Source organism: Rhamphochromis longiceps, linkage group LG5 (assembly GCF_057381845.1).
Source record: "Rhamphochromis longiceps isolate RC_006_pf linkage group LG5, R_longiceps_female_GT1.1, whole genome shotgun sequence".
NCBI classification, from domain to species: Eukaryota; Metazoa; Chordata; class Actinopteri; order Cichliformes; family Cichlidae; genus Rhamphochromis; species Rhamphochromis longiceps.
Genome location: NC_140561.1, coordinates 14,856,089 through 14,875,755, shown reverse-complemented (window position 1 = coordinate 14,875,755; position 19,667 = coordinate 14,856,089). Strand labels below are relative to the sequence as shown.

Genomic DNA, 19,667 nt, shown 5'->3' with positions numbered 1-19,667 from the left:
GTGATGCTGGCATTGCCTTGAGCAACTTGTAATAAACTGTATTTGAAGTGCATCTGACATAACAAGGTACTATAAAGAAATTCAGCGAAAAGAAATCCCGTAGAGTTGTCATCAAAATATTGTTCCTATAACTTCATTTTTGTGCTTTGCACACAGTGAAATCAATACTGTAAGCAGCAAAACTCAGATCAAGGACTTCAGTTTTGTCCCATTTCAAAGGAGAATCCAATAAGGCAAAGCTTGAGTCCCACACTGCTTGGAGCTAATCTTGTGGGCCTTGCTAGACATTCAAGCCACACTGATTCAGAAGAATGACTCACCAGTTTGGTAGAGCACAGACTGCATGCAGACCATGTATTCCCTCAGCTTCTAGTTAACAGGGAATCTATGGCAGCACTGAGGCAGAGCACTGTCATTGAGTTACATAATCAACAGAGGAGTGTAGCAAGAATGTGTGTGAGTGTGCGTGCCCCCATGCATTTGTGTAGCTGCAGTTCCTCTTGAGCTGTCAATCATGTGGTACACACCAAGGCCATTCTCAACACAAGTCTGCTGAGGTGGACTTTCAGCAAGAATGGAGCTTAGCATGTGTGTGTGTGATTCTTTTTTCGTTTTTTTTTTTTAGGCATATGAAATGAAAAACAGGCGACCGCACTTACAAGGATGAGGAGAGAAAGTGATCTACAAACAGGGTATTAGGTGTGCGTGCTGTGAGATGAGCCAATTTAGGCACTGCACATGTTGACTCACAAAGCTACATTTACATATCTTTTGTGCATACCTACACTTATTTATTTCCCGACCCGCGCACGCTTGGATGCATAGGCCTATTTTGTGCTGTTGCATGTTCTGTGTACGCGCCAGACTTGTGTGGATAAGCATCCATGTCTAGTCATGTGAGCTTAGCCACTTACTCTTATTTCATGTCTGCGTGTATATATATGTATGCATGTATGGATTTTAGCCTCTTTTGTGTAAATGAGATTTTTCACTGGTATTAGGCTAAAGAGAGCTTCTCCTGCTCAATGCTGCCATCTGGCTTTAGCTAGCACTACCACAGACATCCGAGGGGAGCTATCTGTGCGAGTCAGCGTGTGGGTTTAACAACTGTTTTGGGATCAGTTGTCCAGTGGGCTGGTGCTAACTCACCCTATTATGAGCAGGATGATAAAGCTGACCTTGAAGCAGTTTATGGGCCTGGAGTAATGGAAACCACTGATAGAGAGCCCATGAAACAGCACTCAGCCCTCAGTGACAAAAAGAAAATAATGGTTTAACCACTTAACATTATTTTGAACGGTATCTAAAAATTTATGAGCAGACATTTCGCATGCTGGTGCTCAAGTGGCAATGATGATTTAAGGGATTCACCAATTCATCCGGGTTCACGGGATTTTGCACGTTAAGAGTGAGGAATTATTATTTTAATAAAATCTAGCTTTTTATATGTTATTACATATAAGAGATCAAGTATATATCACATACTGTATATTGTTGCCATCGCCATCCCCAAATAGTTTTTTGTAGCTTCTCTAAACTCCAAGTGAAGACTTAAATAAAGACCTGCGTAATTAAATAAAATCTCAGTGGGTCAGTGTTATCATATAACATGCAGGTTAATGCTGACACTTGCATAAAGAACTAGTTGAGGTAGAACACAATTAGATAAGATTGAGGTCAAACTATTTGTATGAATCATAGTAAAAGTGCTCATATGTATGCAGGCTTTTACCCCCGACCCCCTCGGGAGCATTGAGCTGACGTTGCCCATACTCTGATCCATATCTTCTTCTTCCCCTATGTCCTGTTTTCCTAATTCCCTCTCCCCTTACTCTTCTTCCTTATCCCACTTCCCTTTTTTATCACTACATTTATTCCTTCCATCGCCACCCTTTTTTCACTTTTTTCATTTAGTTTTTTTTACTTTTCTCACCCAGTGTGATCTCACCTTTCCTGCGATCAGTTGTTTACCTAACACTTTTTTGATTCACATACGGTCATGTGAAAATAAAGTTTTCACAGCGATCCATCCAATCGTGTAAAAAAAAAAGTACACCCTGATGAGTAACTGGCAGAACCACATTTAGCAGCAATACTTTTGAATAATTGTTTTCTCCATGAATTTATCAACGTCTCACATCATTGTGGAGACATTGGCCCTCTCTTAATGTCCTGCCAGAGCATTTCAATCAGACCATTGCAACACCTTTCTTTTCTTTTTCAGCCATTATGTTGGAGACTATTGCTGTGTTTGGAATTATTGTTCTGTTGCATGCCCCATTTTTGGCCAATCTTTAGCTGTTGGATAGATGGCCTCACATTTGACTCTTAAATATTCTGGTATGCAGAGGCATTCGTGGTCGACTCAGTGACTGCAAAGTATCCAAGTCCTGTGTTTTTGGAACAAGGCCACATCATGACCTCTCCACCGACGTGCTTGACAGTTGCTGTGAGGTGTTTGCGCTGACATGCTGTGGTTGGTTTTTGCAAAGCGTTGCACTGTGCATTACCAAACATCTCAACTTCAGTCTTGTCTGTCCAAAGGACATTATTCCACAAGTCTTGTGGTTTGTTCGGTTGCAGCTTTGCAAACCTTAGCAGTACTGGGCATGTCCTTTATAGAAAGGTAGCCCTTCCAACAGGCCATACTTGTTCATTTTAGCATCATGTTTCTGAGGTCTGTAGAGCCTGAAATGTAGCTCTTGGTGCATAATCTGACCCTGGTTTGAATTTGCTGAGCCAGCAACTCCAGGGAAGATTGTGGCATTTTAGAGGTGCTTATACTTTGTTGGTCAATTGATTAGCAGTTTGTGACTGGGTGTACTTAGTTTTGCACAGGATTGCACAGAGTCCTGTGAAGTCTTGTGAAAACTTTTTTTCACAAGACTGTACTCTCGCTTTTTACTCATTTTTAACTCCCTTTTTTTCCATTCCCCATTTTCTTTATCCCCTCTCGTCCTTTTTCCATATCAACAGCCAGTCTGATAAATAATGCATCACAGCACATTAAAAACATTAGCAGGGTTCTTGGCTGTCAAAGAGAGGGAGGAGACGAGGGAGATGAGGGAATGGGTAACTCAAGTGTTGTGGGGAATGATGTGATTTAATATTAGCAGCTGAAAAGCGCCAGAAAAGGGTGAAGGTCCGAGCATTAATTGTGTTTGCGCCGCGTCCTCGTGTCCTCGTGCTCAAAGTTTTTTGCCTTTTGGGGAATCATCTGAAAGCTTGCAGATTCATAAGGGTGATGACTATATCAGCAAATTCAAAAGAAAAGATTTTAATGACATTTTGCAAAACACTGATTCTGCATCACACAGAACCTTGACCTTTCCCTTCTCCCTTTCATCCTTCACATTCCCCATCTTCTCCTCTCCTCTCCTTTTTTTCTCCTCTCTTCTGATCTCTTCTCCTTTCCTCTCTCCCTTCCCTTCTATTCCTCCTGGCAGCATGGCGATTGGCATTATTAAAAATTGATTGGCGGCGAGCGTTTAGCAGGGTGGCGAGGCGGAGAGGAAAATTTTGACAGGCAGGAGTGAAATGAAAGGAGGGCCTCGGCGGACACAGTGTGGAAAGGTCTCAGTGGGGGACAGCGTGTGTGTGTGTGTGTGTGTGTGTGTGTGTGTGTGTGTGTGTGTGTGTGTGTGTGTGTGTGCGTGCGCGCGCGCATGCACGCACGCACGCACGCGTGTGTACTGGTGTGTGAGGCTAAAAGAAGACTGTGCAAGAACAATTTGCAATGAGGCTTAGGAGTCTGAAAACCCATGTAAGATAGAGTCTCACTGTACAGTATGTACTGTATGTGTTGGCTGCGCTGTACGTGCATATGTATCACATAAAAACACAAAGCCCACACTGATAATATTGTGGTGCCACATCAAACCTCTAGAGACAGACACATTCGCAGTAGCTCTGCTGACCCGGTGTTACCTTTCCTCTATCATCCCCTCTTTCTATCTTTCCCTTCATCCCTCTGCTTATCCCCCTTTCCAACCCTTCTCTCTCCTTTCATCTCAGATCAAATAATATTTCCAACCCATATTCCCAACCAGCTATTCCCCCAATGGCTGTAAGTGCTGCAGCTTTGGAGATTTTCAATACATTTTACCCTCAATTGCGGCTGAGTGATTCTAAAAAAGTTTTTTTTAGGAGGGGGGGGGGGGAGGTTGGGGGCAGGGGGTAAAAGCATGTGCCATTACATGATGCTAACTGGGTTCTTTGTCTCTTGCTTTCTTCTTTCTATGTCACAGATGAACAGACCGATCCAGGTGAAGCCAGCAGACAGTGAGAGTCGAGGAGGTACTGTACGCCCCTCTTTGTTGCCTTTTTTCCCTCCACTTCCATTCTTTGTTCTAGCCCTTCAAGCATGTTGCCTGCGCGTATCAGCCTCACCATTATCTGTCCTATTAAACGATGCCCCGTACCTCGACACGGGCTGACAGCGCGGCCCAGCCAGACCCTCCAGTTTTCAGAACACATTATGTAAACAGCGCTCTTCCTGGCCAGTGTAGCCTCTAGCTGCTTTCCTTGAGTCTCATCATATGCGCTGATGCATGTACAAACGCGTATGCATACACGGAGATACGCATGACCTGTCATTTTCGAGGGGGAAACAGGTCACTTTGTTTGTCAAACACCAAGACAAACAAAGCAAACCCAATTTGACTAATGTCACAAGCTTGTGTCAGCCAAATGAACTGAAAATGTAAATGACAGGTCTGTGTCAATGAAAGTGAATTCCGGTCTGGTATTTTGTGTGCAGCGCGCCATATTGACAGCTAAGGCCGCTTAAAGCGAATTTTCTATGTCTAGACAAGTAGTGACCTGCTCCTGACATCAATCAATGGACTGTACAAGACAAGATTGATGCAGTCTGACCAATTTTGGCTGAAGTCTTTCAAAGTTTTCAGTTTTTAATATAACAGGCACCAGAGTGATTCTCCAGGCACAAGAAAGATGGAAAGGGTGAGGGGAGGGGAGGGGGGGGAGAAGAAATGGAGCATGCAAGGAGTTCGTTGATAAGGTTGATAAGCAGTGGATGTCTACAGACTGAGAGAGGTGTTAGTTTGTACAAAAAAATAAATAAATAAAACTGCAAGGAATCCGCAACTTCCTCTTCTGTTTAGTTTGTTGGTTCTCTGAGAATGATTGATGGAAAGGGGGAGAAAAGAGGCAACACTGAGAATGAGGAAAGTGAAGGCAAGGCAAGACATCCATACTTCTCTGCCTCTTATCTAGTTCCCTACACTGCTGGTTTTCCAGGAAATTTCTTTACTTCTTGATCCCATATTTTCACACAGGAAAGCAAAGCAATATAATATAGTGCCAGAGTGTTAAATTGTACTGGTGGAGGAATAATTCATCTTTCAGTTGCACTTTCTGTTACAGCTCAGCAACGATGTGGTAATAATGGGGTAAAAGGGAAGGAATAAGAAGGTAATAATATGGAGATAGCAAGTTATTACCACTTAAATACCAAATCTATATCCAGTATGGCAGTATCCAGTAGGTATCATCTTTTATCAACAGCGGTTTTAGCTGAGTATGTTTGTGTAATGGGGTAATAAGGGGTCAGAAACTGGTGATGATAATAAAAAAAACAAATGTATGCCAAAAAACAAGGCAAAAACAATTATATTGATAACATAATCGTAACCTGTTATCAATAAAATCTTAACATTTGTGCATTTGAATTTTTATATACTGGTTTTAAAGTGTACTGGTGGTACCTTCTAGCCCCTTGTAACCCAGTTACATACATTTCAGTGTGATATTACTCAGCTAAAACCAGTGTTGATACAAGATGTTACAGCACTTGGTGGTGCCGCAGGATGAGAGGCAGGGTATAACCTGGACGGATTGCTGTCACAGGGCTAACACAGTGAGACACCTACAGGCAATTTAGGAATCACCAATTCACTTAAGTACTAGCCAGTGCACCCAGAAAGAACCCACACGGAGAGTACATGCAAGCTTCACACAAAAATCTCGGTCAGATTTCTACCTTCTTGGTGTGAGGCAGCAGTGCACCACTGCACCACCGTACTTACTATTATTTTACCTTTTCAGGGTAAAATAGTAGCAAATACTTCACATCTAAAAAACTGGCATGGATCACCAACTAGGCGCTTCTTATTGTAACAGTGCCAGAAGCCAACAGGTTTCGACCCACTGATTTAATGCTCTGGATTTTAAATGCTTGTCATAAGTTTAAATGCAAGATTGAAACTTGAAGACTATGGCTTTCTAATAAAATAAAACTAGATGCACTGGAGTAAGTAATACAATATTTCATCTTTAAATTACTTTAACAATAAGATAGCAAAAACTGAAAAATATTAAAGTAAATGAGATTCAAGTACAGCACTTGATTCAATAAGCACATTGCTTTCCACCACTGTTAACAAATAAGGAGAAGCTACTTTCAGTCATAACTTCTCTGATCGAGCTTCGTGAGAATGAAAACGTGCCACACAGTCAGTTCTGACATTAAGAGACCTTTAACTTGCCAGCTTCCAAGTACAAAAACCGCCTGATGACCAGGTGCACTAATGTGCCTTGATCTTGAAAAAAAACAGCTTTGTCCAACAAATTCACAGCTAGCAAGTGAGTGTCCTATATCCTGCTCTGTGCTTGCTCTAGTCAGACATCTCCCTCACCTAAACCAAACAGTATTTCCAGTACTGAGTCTGCAGATAACGCTGGCCATCTGCTACAGTGCGCTACGTGTGTGAGAAAGGATAACTGGGGACACCTGATTACCCTGACCCTGAGTTCATGTGTGAAAACTGATTTAGTGAAGATGGGTCTGCGCAAGTGATAAAAAAAAGGAGTACTGTTAAGTGTGGCAAAAATCAATAATGAAATTGGAAACTAATACTTTTTATGTATCCTGGTACAACTCGAGCCAACTAAATATTACTGTAGTGGGAGATCGGGGAGAGCCACTGTCATGTACTGTCTGTGTGCGTGAGAGAGAGGGGGGGCTTTACATCGTTATTGAGACTCTGGTGTATATTGATTTGCTCTCTTGCTGAATATGAGTGTGTGTGCGTGTGTGTGTAAGTCCTTTCACAAAGAAAGATGTAATGTTTATTGGTGGCTTCCCTGGAGAATTGTTGGGCACCATTGAGGTGTGTACTATGAATGTGTATGTGTCTGAGAAGATGTGAGGAGGAGGAGGGTGTGGGGGTGCAAACATTTCAAGATTTGCGAGTGCGTGCCTGTGCATATGTGTGTCCACCTCTGATATGCGCTACACTCTTGTAAACACTCACCATCCCACCCTGCCCCCTCCCCCGGTGCAAGGCCAGAGCGCAGATTAGTCTTGTTGACTTGGCAAGGACACCCTGTCAGGCACAAGCAGCGGGGAACGGACCCTCAACACGCATGCACGCACACACGGGCGCCCGCGGATACCCACACCTAGACACACATTAATTTGCAGAGCACATTCAGAGCCTCAATTGCACTGAGGCTCATTAGTTTCCGAACGTATACACCCCCTTTTTTCCACAAAGCTCAGATTCTTTGCGACGCGGGAACTGATGACAGCCATGCACATCGACACATCTGCTGCTTTCGCTTCTAGCACACTTTCGCTCTCAGCTTCACAATTCTCCTCGACCACTCATTGAGTGACTCGACTAACGCCGTCATGTGCTGACACTAATGAACTGATGCCGAACCTTGGTCTGTCCATATTTTATTAGAGACCCTGAATGACCGATTTGTATCCGATTATAACGTTCTACAATGTATTTGACAGCCTGTAAGTTTATATGTGAAAAAATTGGCAGTGAAAAAGAAAGAAATTAGGTTTTAATTATGAGTTACTTCACTAAAAAAAAAAAAGAGTGCTGGCCCTCATTAACATGACACAATAATTTTGAGTAAAATGCAACTGAAATATATAAAATCAAATGTTTTTTAACTCAAATTCAATCAAACTAATCATTGAAAAACATAGTTTAGTATAAACTCAGTGTATACCAATCAAATACATTTAATTTCACCAGTTGCATTAAATTTAATGTTTTGTACCAAAATTACGTGTAAGTTTTACATGTAATCAAGTTACTTCACGTCAGCATTTTGGGCATAAATATGGTGGAGGCTTTTTGCCAAAGAAGAGGCCAGCAGTTAATATATGCAAATGGATTATTGCTACGTGCTCATAAATGAGAATTAGACCCATAAATGCATTAGGTGTTGGCCGTGAGAAATGATAAAGTATTTTTCCTGACGCTTTACCTGCTGTAACCTTATACAGAAAGTAGGTATGCTGCTTCGAAGGTCTTAGCAAAGCTTTTCTTTAGCCATGGGAAAAATATGCGCATAGCCTCCCACATTCATACAGCTGTCTCCTGGATTCAGCATAATCTTTGACTTATGCATATTACTTCCTACTTCTGTATAATAATAATGACAATACATATGTTGTTCTTTGGGGGGGAAGGAAAAGTTCACTGGCAAGACTAGGGAACTGACCTTAGTTAAATTTTAATCATGTTCTGACCTGAGGAAAGGCACACCCACACAGCTGCCTTCTCTCATATCTGACACCTGTGACAGGCGCACTTCCTTGCCTATAGGTTGTAATTTTAAATGACTGATTCAATGGGGGAAAAAAATGTCAGACTGATGTGACAAGCAAGACCCATGCATTGTCACACTGTCATTGTGAGTTTCTATCTTGTCGTGCCATTTCATATCTGACAAAAACATCTGATGAAACAGCTACTAGGATGCTGCTTACAGGATGTTGTCTCACCACACATTATGCATTCACATTTATTTACACATAACATTTAATACAAGATGATTATCACTTGGTGGCTTATTTTCTGTAGAATCTGCACAAATAACATTCAACATGGTAGATTTTTCAGATCATTCATATTCTGGTTTGAAAATTACGACATGTTGTGGAATCCTCGGGAGGACCGAGGGACTTGGTGAAATTTCCTTCCACAATGGAACTGAAGAGTATGACTCCTGGTGGATGGGGTGCAGGAGGCAGTCATAAATAAATAAACAAAACCATTTAATTTGCCACAAATACCTCGCTCTAGAAGAGACCACTGTTGCTTCACAGTAGAAAGCAGTGACTGCTCAGAATCCTGAGTGGTGCTTCGTATTGCTTTCTTTTATTTCCATGTCATATGGATGTCTCAGCAGTGCTGGTTTGCCTTTGTGAGACATTGCTACAGCATAGAAATCATTCAAAAACTAACCAAAAACCAACAAAAATAAAACAAGACTAGCTGAAATGATTTTCTGAACTTGCGTCGGACCCTCTTTACTAAGCATTTATGCATGAAAACATCTTTGCTTTTATTTTCCAATTCTTCCCCCTGACAAATACCGTCTGTATGAAAATAATTAACAAAGACTACAACTAATGAACACTAAACTAAAGCAAAGCCATTCTGGAAACCAAGTGAAACTAAACCGAATTGAAAACAAAAACAAGTAATGAGAAAACACAAAACCATAAAAGCTCTGCAACCAGCCTCCGTGATGATCTGCTGTACGCCCGTTGCTCGTTACAAGTCCCCATCATCTCTTAATACTGGTGGCCTGGGCAGTGTGAGAGGAAGCATAAGCTGGACTAGCTGGCCAGCTCGCTTGGTAACTCCTGTTAATCTTCTCTCAACTGTCACTCTGCCAGAGTTATGTTTACAGTTTCATTCCCTGACTGTTTTTCCTGCTGAATGAAATTTAAAAAAAACCCACCAAATCTCTGGGCAGCACTATTTCTTCTCACGCTTGAGTGAGGGAATTGCTGCTACACTGACTCACTATCCCTTCTTGAGGTACAAAGTGGTATTATATGAAAGTAACTTTAGTCAAATATCTCATCATCGCAACATAAGGGATGTTAAAGATGAAGCTGCCAGGCAGGAGGAAAAGAGGAAGCCCTCAGATGAGGTTCATAGATATGGTGAAGGAGGACATGAAGTGGGTTGGTGTGGCACAGGAGGATGCTAGGGATAGGATGAGACGGAGGTAGGAAGGAAGGAACAGCCAAAAGAAGAAGAAGATAATCTCTCTACAAAGACATCTTCTACATAACATCATAGCTATTAATACTCCATATTCTGTTTAGTGTTATTTGCACTACCTGTTTTTGTCAAGGAAGTGCAAAGCAAGATGAAACAGATGAAGTCCAGAAATATAAAAAAAGATACAGAGCAGAAAATAGCTTATTTTCTCAGTATAAATGTAGGGAAAATATTACCTAGCAACAGCGTTCATAAAACTTGGAGAACATCTTTCCTTGGCATCTTTTATGACCTGGCTCATAAGCTCCAACATAAATCGGAGATTGACTCCACACTGCTTTTTTTTTTCTTTTTTAGAAACATGGGCTTTATTTTAATTTACTAAATATTTTTAGCTAAAAACGACACCAACACCCAAGAGAGAGCATGACAGTGTCTGGTCTCCCTGCCACACCTTGTCAGGTATTAGCAATTAAATCCAGGGCAACAGAAACTTTCGCGCTACCGCTGCATAAGGAGTTGAGGTTGCAGAGGGGGCGTGACACGTGAAACCAGCAGCATAGCCAACTTATACAGTGGCAAACATTTACCACAGACACTGCATGTGTCACGCAAGCTGCACTGAATGTGATGAGAGAGAACATTGTTGTTAGCATCAGACATACTGTGCCATGGGGTAGTCATATTCCCAAAGGACAGAGACTCCACAGAAAAGGGCTTCCTCGCCTTGATTATGGTGCCCTGCAAATATGCAATGGGCAGCTGGTTAAACAGTAAACAGTATTAATACATTTTAAAGTGAATATGCAGAAACAGCTGTGCACCTCAAATAGACTGCATACTAAATAATAACATAATACACCAACCAGCTAGTCCATTTAAAATGCACATTACAGACTTTCAGCTCAGGAACAGCATTGAATTAGAAATACACTAGGACTGCAGCATTAGATTACATTACATAATTATTTTTTCTAGCATTATGAACTTTTTGTGAACTGTTATTCTACTATAACTTTCTCTTTTTGGCGTGTAGCTTCAACTCAGTTGTTTTTAACACAAATAAAGTTGAATTTCTAATGAAACTTAATCAAGCAGATTTTCAAGTTTGAAAATTGTTGCAATTGACTATATCACAAAACAAAACTGCATCTGATATTTGACCTGGTGCTTGTGTATCTAAGGCTTAGCAAAAATGCCTCCGTCTAAGCGACACAGCACGTCTCTTTGTAGAATACCAAAAAGCATCTCCTGATCTCCTGATCTCCTGATCGTGACCTATTCCTTTTTCCTTTTAGAAGACAGAAAGCTTTTTGTGGGCATGCTCAACAAGCAACAGTCAGAAGATGATGTGCGGCGCCTTTTCGAGTCCTTCGGCAGCATCGAGGAATGCACCATCCTCAGAGGTCCCGACGGAAACAGCAAAGGTGAGTTTATAGCTGTTTATGACTTTGAGCCGGCAGACTTTTTTCACAGGCTACTGCACAGAAATGATTTGGCCTTTCAAAGTTGGTGACTTTGCAAAGTTCTTCTTAAAACACTCCGCGCTGAGTGATGTCAAAGCGGGCTATTTCACAATCATCAGAGGAGTCGTTACATAAGAATACCGGAGATTCAGTAAATTTCAACAGTAAATGCCATTTGAAAGCTTTCGCCCAAAGGGACGAGAGATACAAACCAGCAGCTCTTTACAGATGAACCCCATTAACCTCGTGAGTCAACCTACAAGGCTCTGATAAAGAAAAAAAAAAATAAGTCACCCTCCTTATTAACCATCGGGCTTCATGTCATGCCAGAAAAATGCCCCTTTTTAAATGTTGTCAGAGTGCTACACAAGTTCACCGCATGAAGTTCATCAGTGGGCTTAGCAGCTAATCAATGAAACTCGATGATAACTAAGCCTGATGATTACAGTGGGCTTGATCATTCTGATTCCTCCGTGAAGCTCCATTAACAAGGCTTCATCAGCCAGCTTACTCAGCTAAGTGGGCTTTAGCTCAATAATTACTGAGAACTTGATCACTCAAATTTATCAGCGGCGCTTGTCAATAGTAAGCGACACCAAAACGCTGTAGCATTTTGAGCGCTATCTGAGGATCCTCGAAGTCGTTAATGACGCCAGATTGGCACATTTAGTCTGCTGAGCTTCGATCAACATTGATGTAGCAATCCGCAGCAAAGGAGGCTTTCTTCACTAAATATTTGTTACTGTAGAAAATTTATCCCAGGTGGGAAAAAAAGGAGGGGGGGGGGACTGTCTGCTTGTTGTATTGTTACTATAAATGCTTTGTTGTGATACTGTATGATATACTTCTCAGGAAACTTTTTTTTCCCTTTGTTCTCACGATCTCATTATCCCCTTACTCAGGTTCTCCTCTCTCTCGTTCTCTTTAAGGCTGTGCGTTTGTAAAATACTCCTCTCATGCTGAAGCTCAGGCAGCCATCGGTGCACTACACGGGAGCCAGACAATGCCTGTGAGTAACTGCGTGCGTGCATGTAGGTGTGTGAGAGAGGTGAGTCACACAGGGAGATGACTCAAATACTGCTTATATTCCTTATAAATTTAACTCGGGCTGGAGTTTATCAGTCCCAGTGAGGAAATTTGTCCTTAGGGCTATTCGATCTTTCCATCTCAGTTGAGCCATTTTTTACACTTTTTTTTTCCTGGGTTGAAAGATGAATCTATGAATCTATGTCATGAGATTTCTCAAATATTAGACCCATAGAGGAAATATTTTTCAAGTTACAGCGTCCTCTAAAGAAGAGGTGATCATATGCACAATATTTGCTTAAATTATAGTCAGTGGATTAGGACTACTGGGAAATGTTGTATACCTATAATTTTGGTAGGCACAGTTGTTATTTTTGTTTTTTGCAGCAGTTTTTATCTGTCATCCTGTTCTGCTGTTTAAAAAGAAATAGCTGCTAAAAACTGCTAAACATTCACATATTTAAAAAAAAGTTCAGCCTGGGACAGATGTAGTTACATTTTTCACTAAATTTACAAAGGCAGCACATTTAAATAATTATCAATTGCTTTGAACTTTGAAGAAACTGCTGATCTGCTGGGATTTTCCAGCACAATCATCTCTAGAGTTTAAAGAGAATGGTCTGGAAAAAGGGAAAATATCCAGTACTGATGTCAGAGGTCAAGGGAAAATGGCCAGAGTGCTACGAGCTGAAAAGGCAACAGTAACTCAGAGAGCATCTCTGAATGCAGAACATGTTGAACCGCAAAGCAGGTGGGTCTACAGCAGCAGCAGAAGAAGACCACACCAGGTGCCACCCCTGTCAGCTAAGAATAGAAAACTGAGGCTATAAATCACACAGGCTCAATTTCTCGGGACGCTTTGGGTCCCTTAGTACAAACTGTGCATTGTTTAAATGCCAGAGCCCTCTTGAGTATTGTTACTGAGCGTATCCATCCCCTGATGTCGACAGTGTACACATCCTCTGGTCAGTTCGCTACCTTGAACCTCCAGTGCAAGCAAAATAAACAAACTAAGGCATGTAGCCCTCGAATAAACCATTTGGATCTTATTAGCATCTGAAATCTTAAACATTCTTCATGGATACGGTGCATTTATATGGGTAATTTGCATATGTGGTGTTTCGTACACTAGGAAGATATTTTACATTTCAGCTTACTGTGCTGCATTACATCAGCTACAATAGTACCTACAACCTGCAATGGGCTGGCAGTAAAAGTTTGAAGAGTGGCTCATTAAAGGAGTCCAACAAGCATTTCTGAATTTATCTGAAGCACCAATTACATTTTCACATTGTTCATATTTTATTCATTGTACCTGTTATATCTCTATAGCTTACAGTGCAATGAGAGTGAGCTCACATTGCCTACCACTGATGAAAACGTTTGTTTGATTGGACAGTCAAAACTAAGAGCTATGAAAAAGAATTTGTTTACATGAGCCAAATTCAGAGTGCATAGCGATGTGTTCACCTGCACATGTACATGTATGTATTTAGTACTGGTAATATTTTTTTACAGGTTTCAGGGGAAAATAGTCAAGATCTGTCTTGATGTTTTGCTTTTTTGTTGTTTTGTGTTTGTTGCTGTATCTGACAAAAATCCCATAGAATACTCCCAAATCTGGCAGATTCCACACAAATTATCCAGCTGTTCCCACAAGCACAATGGTGGAGATAAAGTATTGCTGAGCAGCTTTGTGAAACCACTCAACTTGTGAGTTATGATTTAGGCAAAAAAGTACGATTTTGCCCTTCTGTAAAAGTGGCACTTTTTTCATAAATATTTAAATTGCTCTAATAATTGGAATATATTCATAACGGAAGCCTTGCAACAGGAAATTATGAAAATGTAAAAAAATTACATGAGAATGTAAGGTTGACTTAACATGGAATGTCCCTTTTAGTTATAACCCATCAGGACTTTTTGGGGAAAATGGGCACCAGTTAAAGCTCTGGGGGCCATTGCCTTGGCCAGAGATTTAAAACAGTATGTGTGTATGTGTGCTAATGCAAGCTTATGTCAGACGTCTATCGAACCACATTAACATGTACTTCCTGGCGTGTGTGTGTGTGTGTGTGTGTATGTGTGTGGGTGGATGGGTGGGTGCACAGGGGGCCTCATCCAGTCTGGTGGTAAAGTTCGCCGACACGGATAAGGAGCGCACCATACGCCGCATGCAGCAGATGGCTGGTCAGATGGGCATCTTCAACCCTATGGCCCTGCAGTTTGGAGCCTATGGAGCCTACGCTCAGGCAAGATGCCCCACAGAACTCCTTTTTTTATCCACAGTTATTTATTCAGTGAGCCACAGAGATTAAACAGAGCGCTCGAGCTTAGCTCAAATTTAAATTTGAAAAGGCAAAAGAAGAAGCAAAAGTCATCAAGTCAAATGTTAATTTAAAAAAAAAAAAAAATTAAAGGATAGATGTTCTATAAAGTTTAATACATGGTTTTCACCTCCTAATATGCTGTTTCCCATCTCTGTAGCAGCATTTCTGCTATAGCTCTACTTCTTATGCTTTTTTTGTCTTGCTTTGCTTAGCTCAGACTCACAGGTCTTTACTTTTATTACTTTCTGCTTTCCCTTCTTCTTCACCACCTGAAGGTGCAGCAGCAAGCAGCACTGATGGCATCTGTAGGCCAAGGAGGCTACCTCAGTCCAATGGCAGCCTTTGCTGCTGCCCAGATGCAGCACATGGCCACCATCAATGGCCTCCCCGGAGCACCGCTGACTCCCACGTCAGGTAACTGGTTTAAGGTCAATTGTTAAAGTACCTATCAGAGTTTTTTCAGAAAGTGCATCTACCACAGTGCATGCATTGTGGATTATACTTCTATACATAAATATACATGAGCACAAGCTAGCATTAATGTTCCAGAGGGGGGCTGACAGCAGACAATCTGGTGTCACTGGAAGCCAAGAACCCAAATCTGAAACCCTAAACCTTCCATCTGTGCACATGAGACTTTTGACTTTTATGAGCACTCAGTGCTACTGAGTGCTCATAAAAGTCTTTACAGGTCATAAAGGTCATCTTAAGGTTAAGTACATACAACATAAAATAAATCAATAAAATTGAATAACCATATCCATCAAAGAAATACATCAGGTTGATTCTTTAGTCTAAACACCTGGTTACTGTGGTTACAGATTTACTCAAACACTAAAACTGGCTCAGGGGGTTGGGAAGCGCATCTGCAACCGGAAGGTCACTGGTTCGATCCCTGGGTTCTCTGTCCTGGTCGTTGTGTCCTTGGGCAAGACACTTTACCCTACCGCCTACTGGTGTTGGGCAGAGGGGCCGATGGCCCGATATAGCTTTCCTTGAAAAGCGCTATATAAATGCAATCCATAAATTGGCTGACTGAAGTGTTAACATGGCCCTACAACATAATATATCTGCACTGCATGACACAACAGTCTGGATAAAAGGATTTTTTTTTGTTTATTCACTTCCATCATGCCGTCTAAAGCGAAGACATTAAAATAAGATGTGGAAAATCGAATATAAGTATGAGATCCTTTTGAAAACAGCAGCACCAGCTGTTTAATAAAGTGTAATATTAATGACTAAAAATAGTTTATTCTTTTAAGACCCGACTCTAAGACTGCAGTGGAAATAAGATACAGCCGAAAGGAAGAAAATGCATGTTTCTGGATACACCCAAGGAATGTAAAAGAAGATCATTCTGGGAACACATAATTAGCAATCATTTGATATCAACACAGTATTCACTAGTCTCAGAAAATACGTCTGAGAGTCACATCTAATGGCTGTTGTTTCACTGTAAGGGCCATACTTGGACAAGAAATCAGCCCTGACATTTAGTGTCTTCACCGGCCCACTGGACCGGCCCTCCTGACATTTGCAAGAGTTACTAGGTGGCCAGTCAAAGTAAAACTTTTCCATAATGTCCTCGGGGTGGAAAAATTGCATTGTTTCTCTCTGTCTCTGTCTGTCTGCCCCATGGCTGCAGGTGGCAGTACTCCACCAGGCATCAGCGCCCCCACAGTGACCAGCATCCCATCTCCAATTAGTGTAAATGGTTTTACTGGCATGCCGCCCCCGCAGGCAAATGGACAGCCCCCCGCAGAAGCAGTTTTTACCAACGGGATACACCATTATCCTGGTAAATATGATCATCTCAGAGACAAACGCACACACACACACACACACACACAAAAATTCAAATGTTAAAGTATGATTTTTTTCAATGTAGACACACGTCCACTGTAAAGCAGCCATCAACAGGAAAAGCGTGCATGATGTTGGCTTACACACTAGGATAGCCTTTAAGCATGTTCATGGGGGGTGAGGCCAGACGAATGTAGTCCACAGAAAGCAAGCAAGTTGAGGCGATTATCGTTTGGCAAAGGCGTTCGGGCTGCCGGAGTCTAACTATGCGCTTGTGTCATGAGCCGTGGTTAGTACCTTATTGGATGTGTTTGGTTGTCTTGTCTCCCCAGTGTTGCAGGAGGTGGTTTTTAGAGAGGACTCAGAGAAAAACGGCTTGGGCGTGGCTCCGCGGAGTTGTTTTGGGGTTCAGGGTGGCTGCTTCCTCTCATCTCTCTCCGAAGGTAGCGCTCTTTCCCTCCCACCCTCATCCCTCATCCCTTTTCTTTCTGAGCTCAGGGACAGGAAGATATCATTTCAAAGCCATTGGGACCAAACATTCTTTCTTTTTACATTTAAAACATTTTAAAAAGAAGGAAAGAAAGAGGGAAAATTCAAGTTTGTGAGTGAACAGTAAAGATTTATATTGCTTCAAATATCTGAAATATTTTCTGCTCTGTAATATGCTCTGAAAAAGACTCTGACTTGGTGTTTCCAGACACTGTCATAAAGAAAAGTTCTTTGCAGTGTATACAAATACAAATCATCTTGTTAGAATAAACCTATCCCTGTGGCTGCTACATTCACAAACTTGCAATTCCCCTGGCAAAATGTATCACAGTGTTACAAAGGATGATAATAACACAGACAGCTGAATTATTTTTGAACAGGATTTCACCTGGTTTTTTTTTTTTTTTAAAAGGTTCTTTGAGCCCATAACTCTTCTTCTTTTCTTCTGGCTATCTGTTGCTGTTTTTCCAGTGTTACTGTTAGTCCACAGCGTGCTCGGTGTTACTTTGGTTTTAAAGGATACTGGCGTTATCAGTGTGTACATGTTTATCAGTGTGTGTGTGTGTGTGTGTGTATATGTGTGTGTGTGTGTTCTCAGTGGTGTATTTATTGTGCATGCGTTGTACGCACGGGTGTGTAGCATTAAGGTGCGGCACAGTGCCGGCGGTAGTTCAGATGCAGGGAGAGTTTGCTGTAGATCTGTGAACATGTGAAGTGAAAGCAGCAGGCGTATCCACTGTTACGTGCGTTGTGCTCGTCCTGTTGTTGTACATGTAAAAAATAAATGTGTTTCTTGTTTTTTTTTTAGGTTTTCTGTGATAGGCACAAGTTTAGGTACATTTTTTTCTTTGTTGTGGTGACAGTGGAGCCATGTGTTGTTGGTTGTTTTCTTTTTTGTTTTGTGTGTGTGTGTGTTGGTCTTAACTGTGGTTTATCAAAGTTTTGCTTTCCTGCTTTTCTTAAAAAAAGAAGAAGAAGAAAACTTTTGAAATGCTTTGGGGGAAACTTTTAAGTATAAGGGTCTGGAAAAAGAGAAGGGAGAGGTTCAGAATTCAGTTCCTCACACACCGAAGTGAAGTGAGTTGACTCCACGCTGTTCGGCTCGCTAACCTTTCTGCTTTTTCTTCTCTCCATCGCTCTCCTCCTTCTCATCCCTGCTATATATTACTCTCTCCTTCCTCCGTGCCCTCTCCTCCATCTACATTCTCCCTCTGTCTCGCTCCCCCTACACACACACCTCCATCCATCTGTGCTCCCCCACCACCACCACCTCCTCCTCTTTTTTCTTCTCTTCTCTGTGTCTCTGTTGAAGCAGCTCAAAGTCCCACTGCAGCTGATCCTCTCCAGCAGGCTTACACAGGAGTCCAGCAGTATGCAGGTCTGTCTGTCACTCTCACTGCACCAATGATATGTGTGTCTGCATATGTATGCGTGCGTGCGTGTGTGTGTGTGTGTGTGTGTGTGTGTGTGTGTGTGTGTGTGTGTGTGTGTGTGTGTGTGTGTGTGTGTGTGTGTGTGTACAGTAGGAAGGGAGGCCAGACTACGGAAAACAGGACAAGGATAAGCATACCTTTGTTCGAAATTAAAATTTTGATATTGTAACATTAAGTGTTTCAGTCTCACTCCATCAGTTTGTTCTCTGCACCGCGTCGGGTGTGCAACACGTTAGACTCTATTGTGCGCTATCTGATCGATTGCCTGCTGTGCCCCTGCATATATCACATTGTTTATATGTATACAAGTGTGCGCTCTAGTCATGACTGTTATCTGATCCGCGGTGTGTGTTTGTGTGTGTCAGCAGCCTACCCCGCTGCATACGGCCAGATCAGCCAAGCCTTCCCCCACCCTCCACCTATCATCCCACAGCAGCAGCGAGAAGGTAACGCTCACGCACGGCATGCTCCTGAAATACTCATACACGCTGGCGGGGTGATTTGAAATGTTGCCAGTCAGTTTTTACGAAAAGTACAAATATTCAGCAGTGTTTTGGGGTGTTTTTGTTTACCTGATACAAAACAGCTTTTTTATTATTGGTGCTTTTTGGTTCGGTAATATAAAAAAACAGAGGACAGAGTTGAGAATGAGTCAAAGAAAAAGAAAAAGAAGAATATTACTGAGCATCTCAAACTCAGCTGTAAGCCTTCTCATGAACCGAATGACCGCCAAGCTCAACACCCATGCCTGGGACCTTACTGCCCTCTTGTGGAAGTTAAGATAAAAATTGCAGATGATTTCACAGCTGTGGCAACCCAGAGGCCATATTTTAAGCATTTGGGAGTCATATAGTAAGGGGTGCCATAAAATTATCAGTATGAAGGTTGTTAGTTTTCATGATACTTAACATTCAGCAATCACCTGACAACTTAAGGTTACCATTCAACTGTGACTGAAGCCTTGGAGAAAACTGCTCTACACTTTTTATGGGTTTTATTCGTGTTTCATTTTTGCAACTCTGGAACCTTAAAACTAGGCAAATATTAAGAAACACATTTAAGGAAAAAAAATTTTAATGTGAAACTGGGCATAAAGATGGTCTGATGCAGAAA

At 41.7% G+C, this 19,667-nt stretch overlaps 1 protein-coding gene across 14 annotated transcripts in view; it reads left to right on the top strand.

Moving 5' to 3' along the window:
* The window catches only part of celf4 (CUGBP, Elav-like family member 4), a 90,141-nt gene that overhangs the window by 65,315 nt on the left and 5,159 nt on the right, over positions 1–19,667 (top strand). For 4 of the 14 annotated variants that reach the window (XM_085406063.1, XM_085406058.1, XM_085406066.1 and 1 more), the window contains exons 3-11: positions 4,248–4,296; positions 11,303–11,431; positions 12,400–12,479; positions 14,608–14,748; positions 15,102–15,240; positions 16,475–16,627; positions 16,965–17,075; positions 18,434–18,499; positions 18,920–19,000. In XM_085406063.1, the coding sequence (XP_085262189.1) occupies positions 4,248–4,296; positions 11,303–11,431; positions 12,400–12,479; positions 14,608–14,748; positions 15,102–15,240; positions 16,475–16,627; positions 16,965–17,075; positions 18,434–18,499; positions 18,920–19,000 (949 nt within the window). The remainder of the gene's footprint in view (positions 1–4,247; positions 4,297–11,302; positions 11,432–12,399; positions 12,480–14,607; positions 14,749–15,101; positions 15,241–16,474; positions 16,628–16,964; positions 17,076–18,433; positions 18,500–18,919; positions 19,001–19,667) is intronic. The other 10 variants (XM_085406064.1, XM_085406059.1, XM_085406060.1 and 7 more) reach the window with 7 other exon arrangements.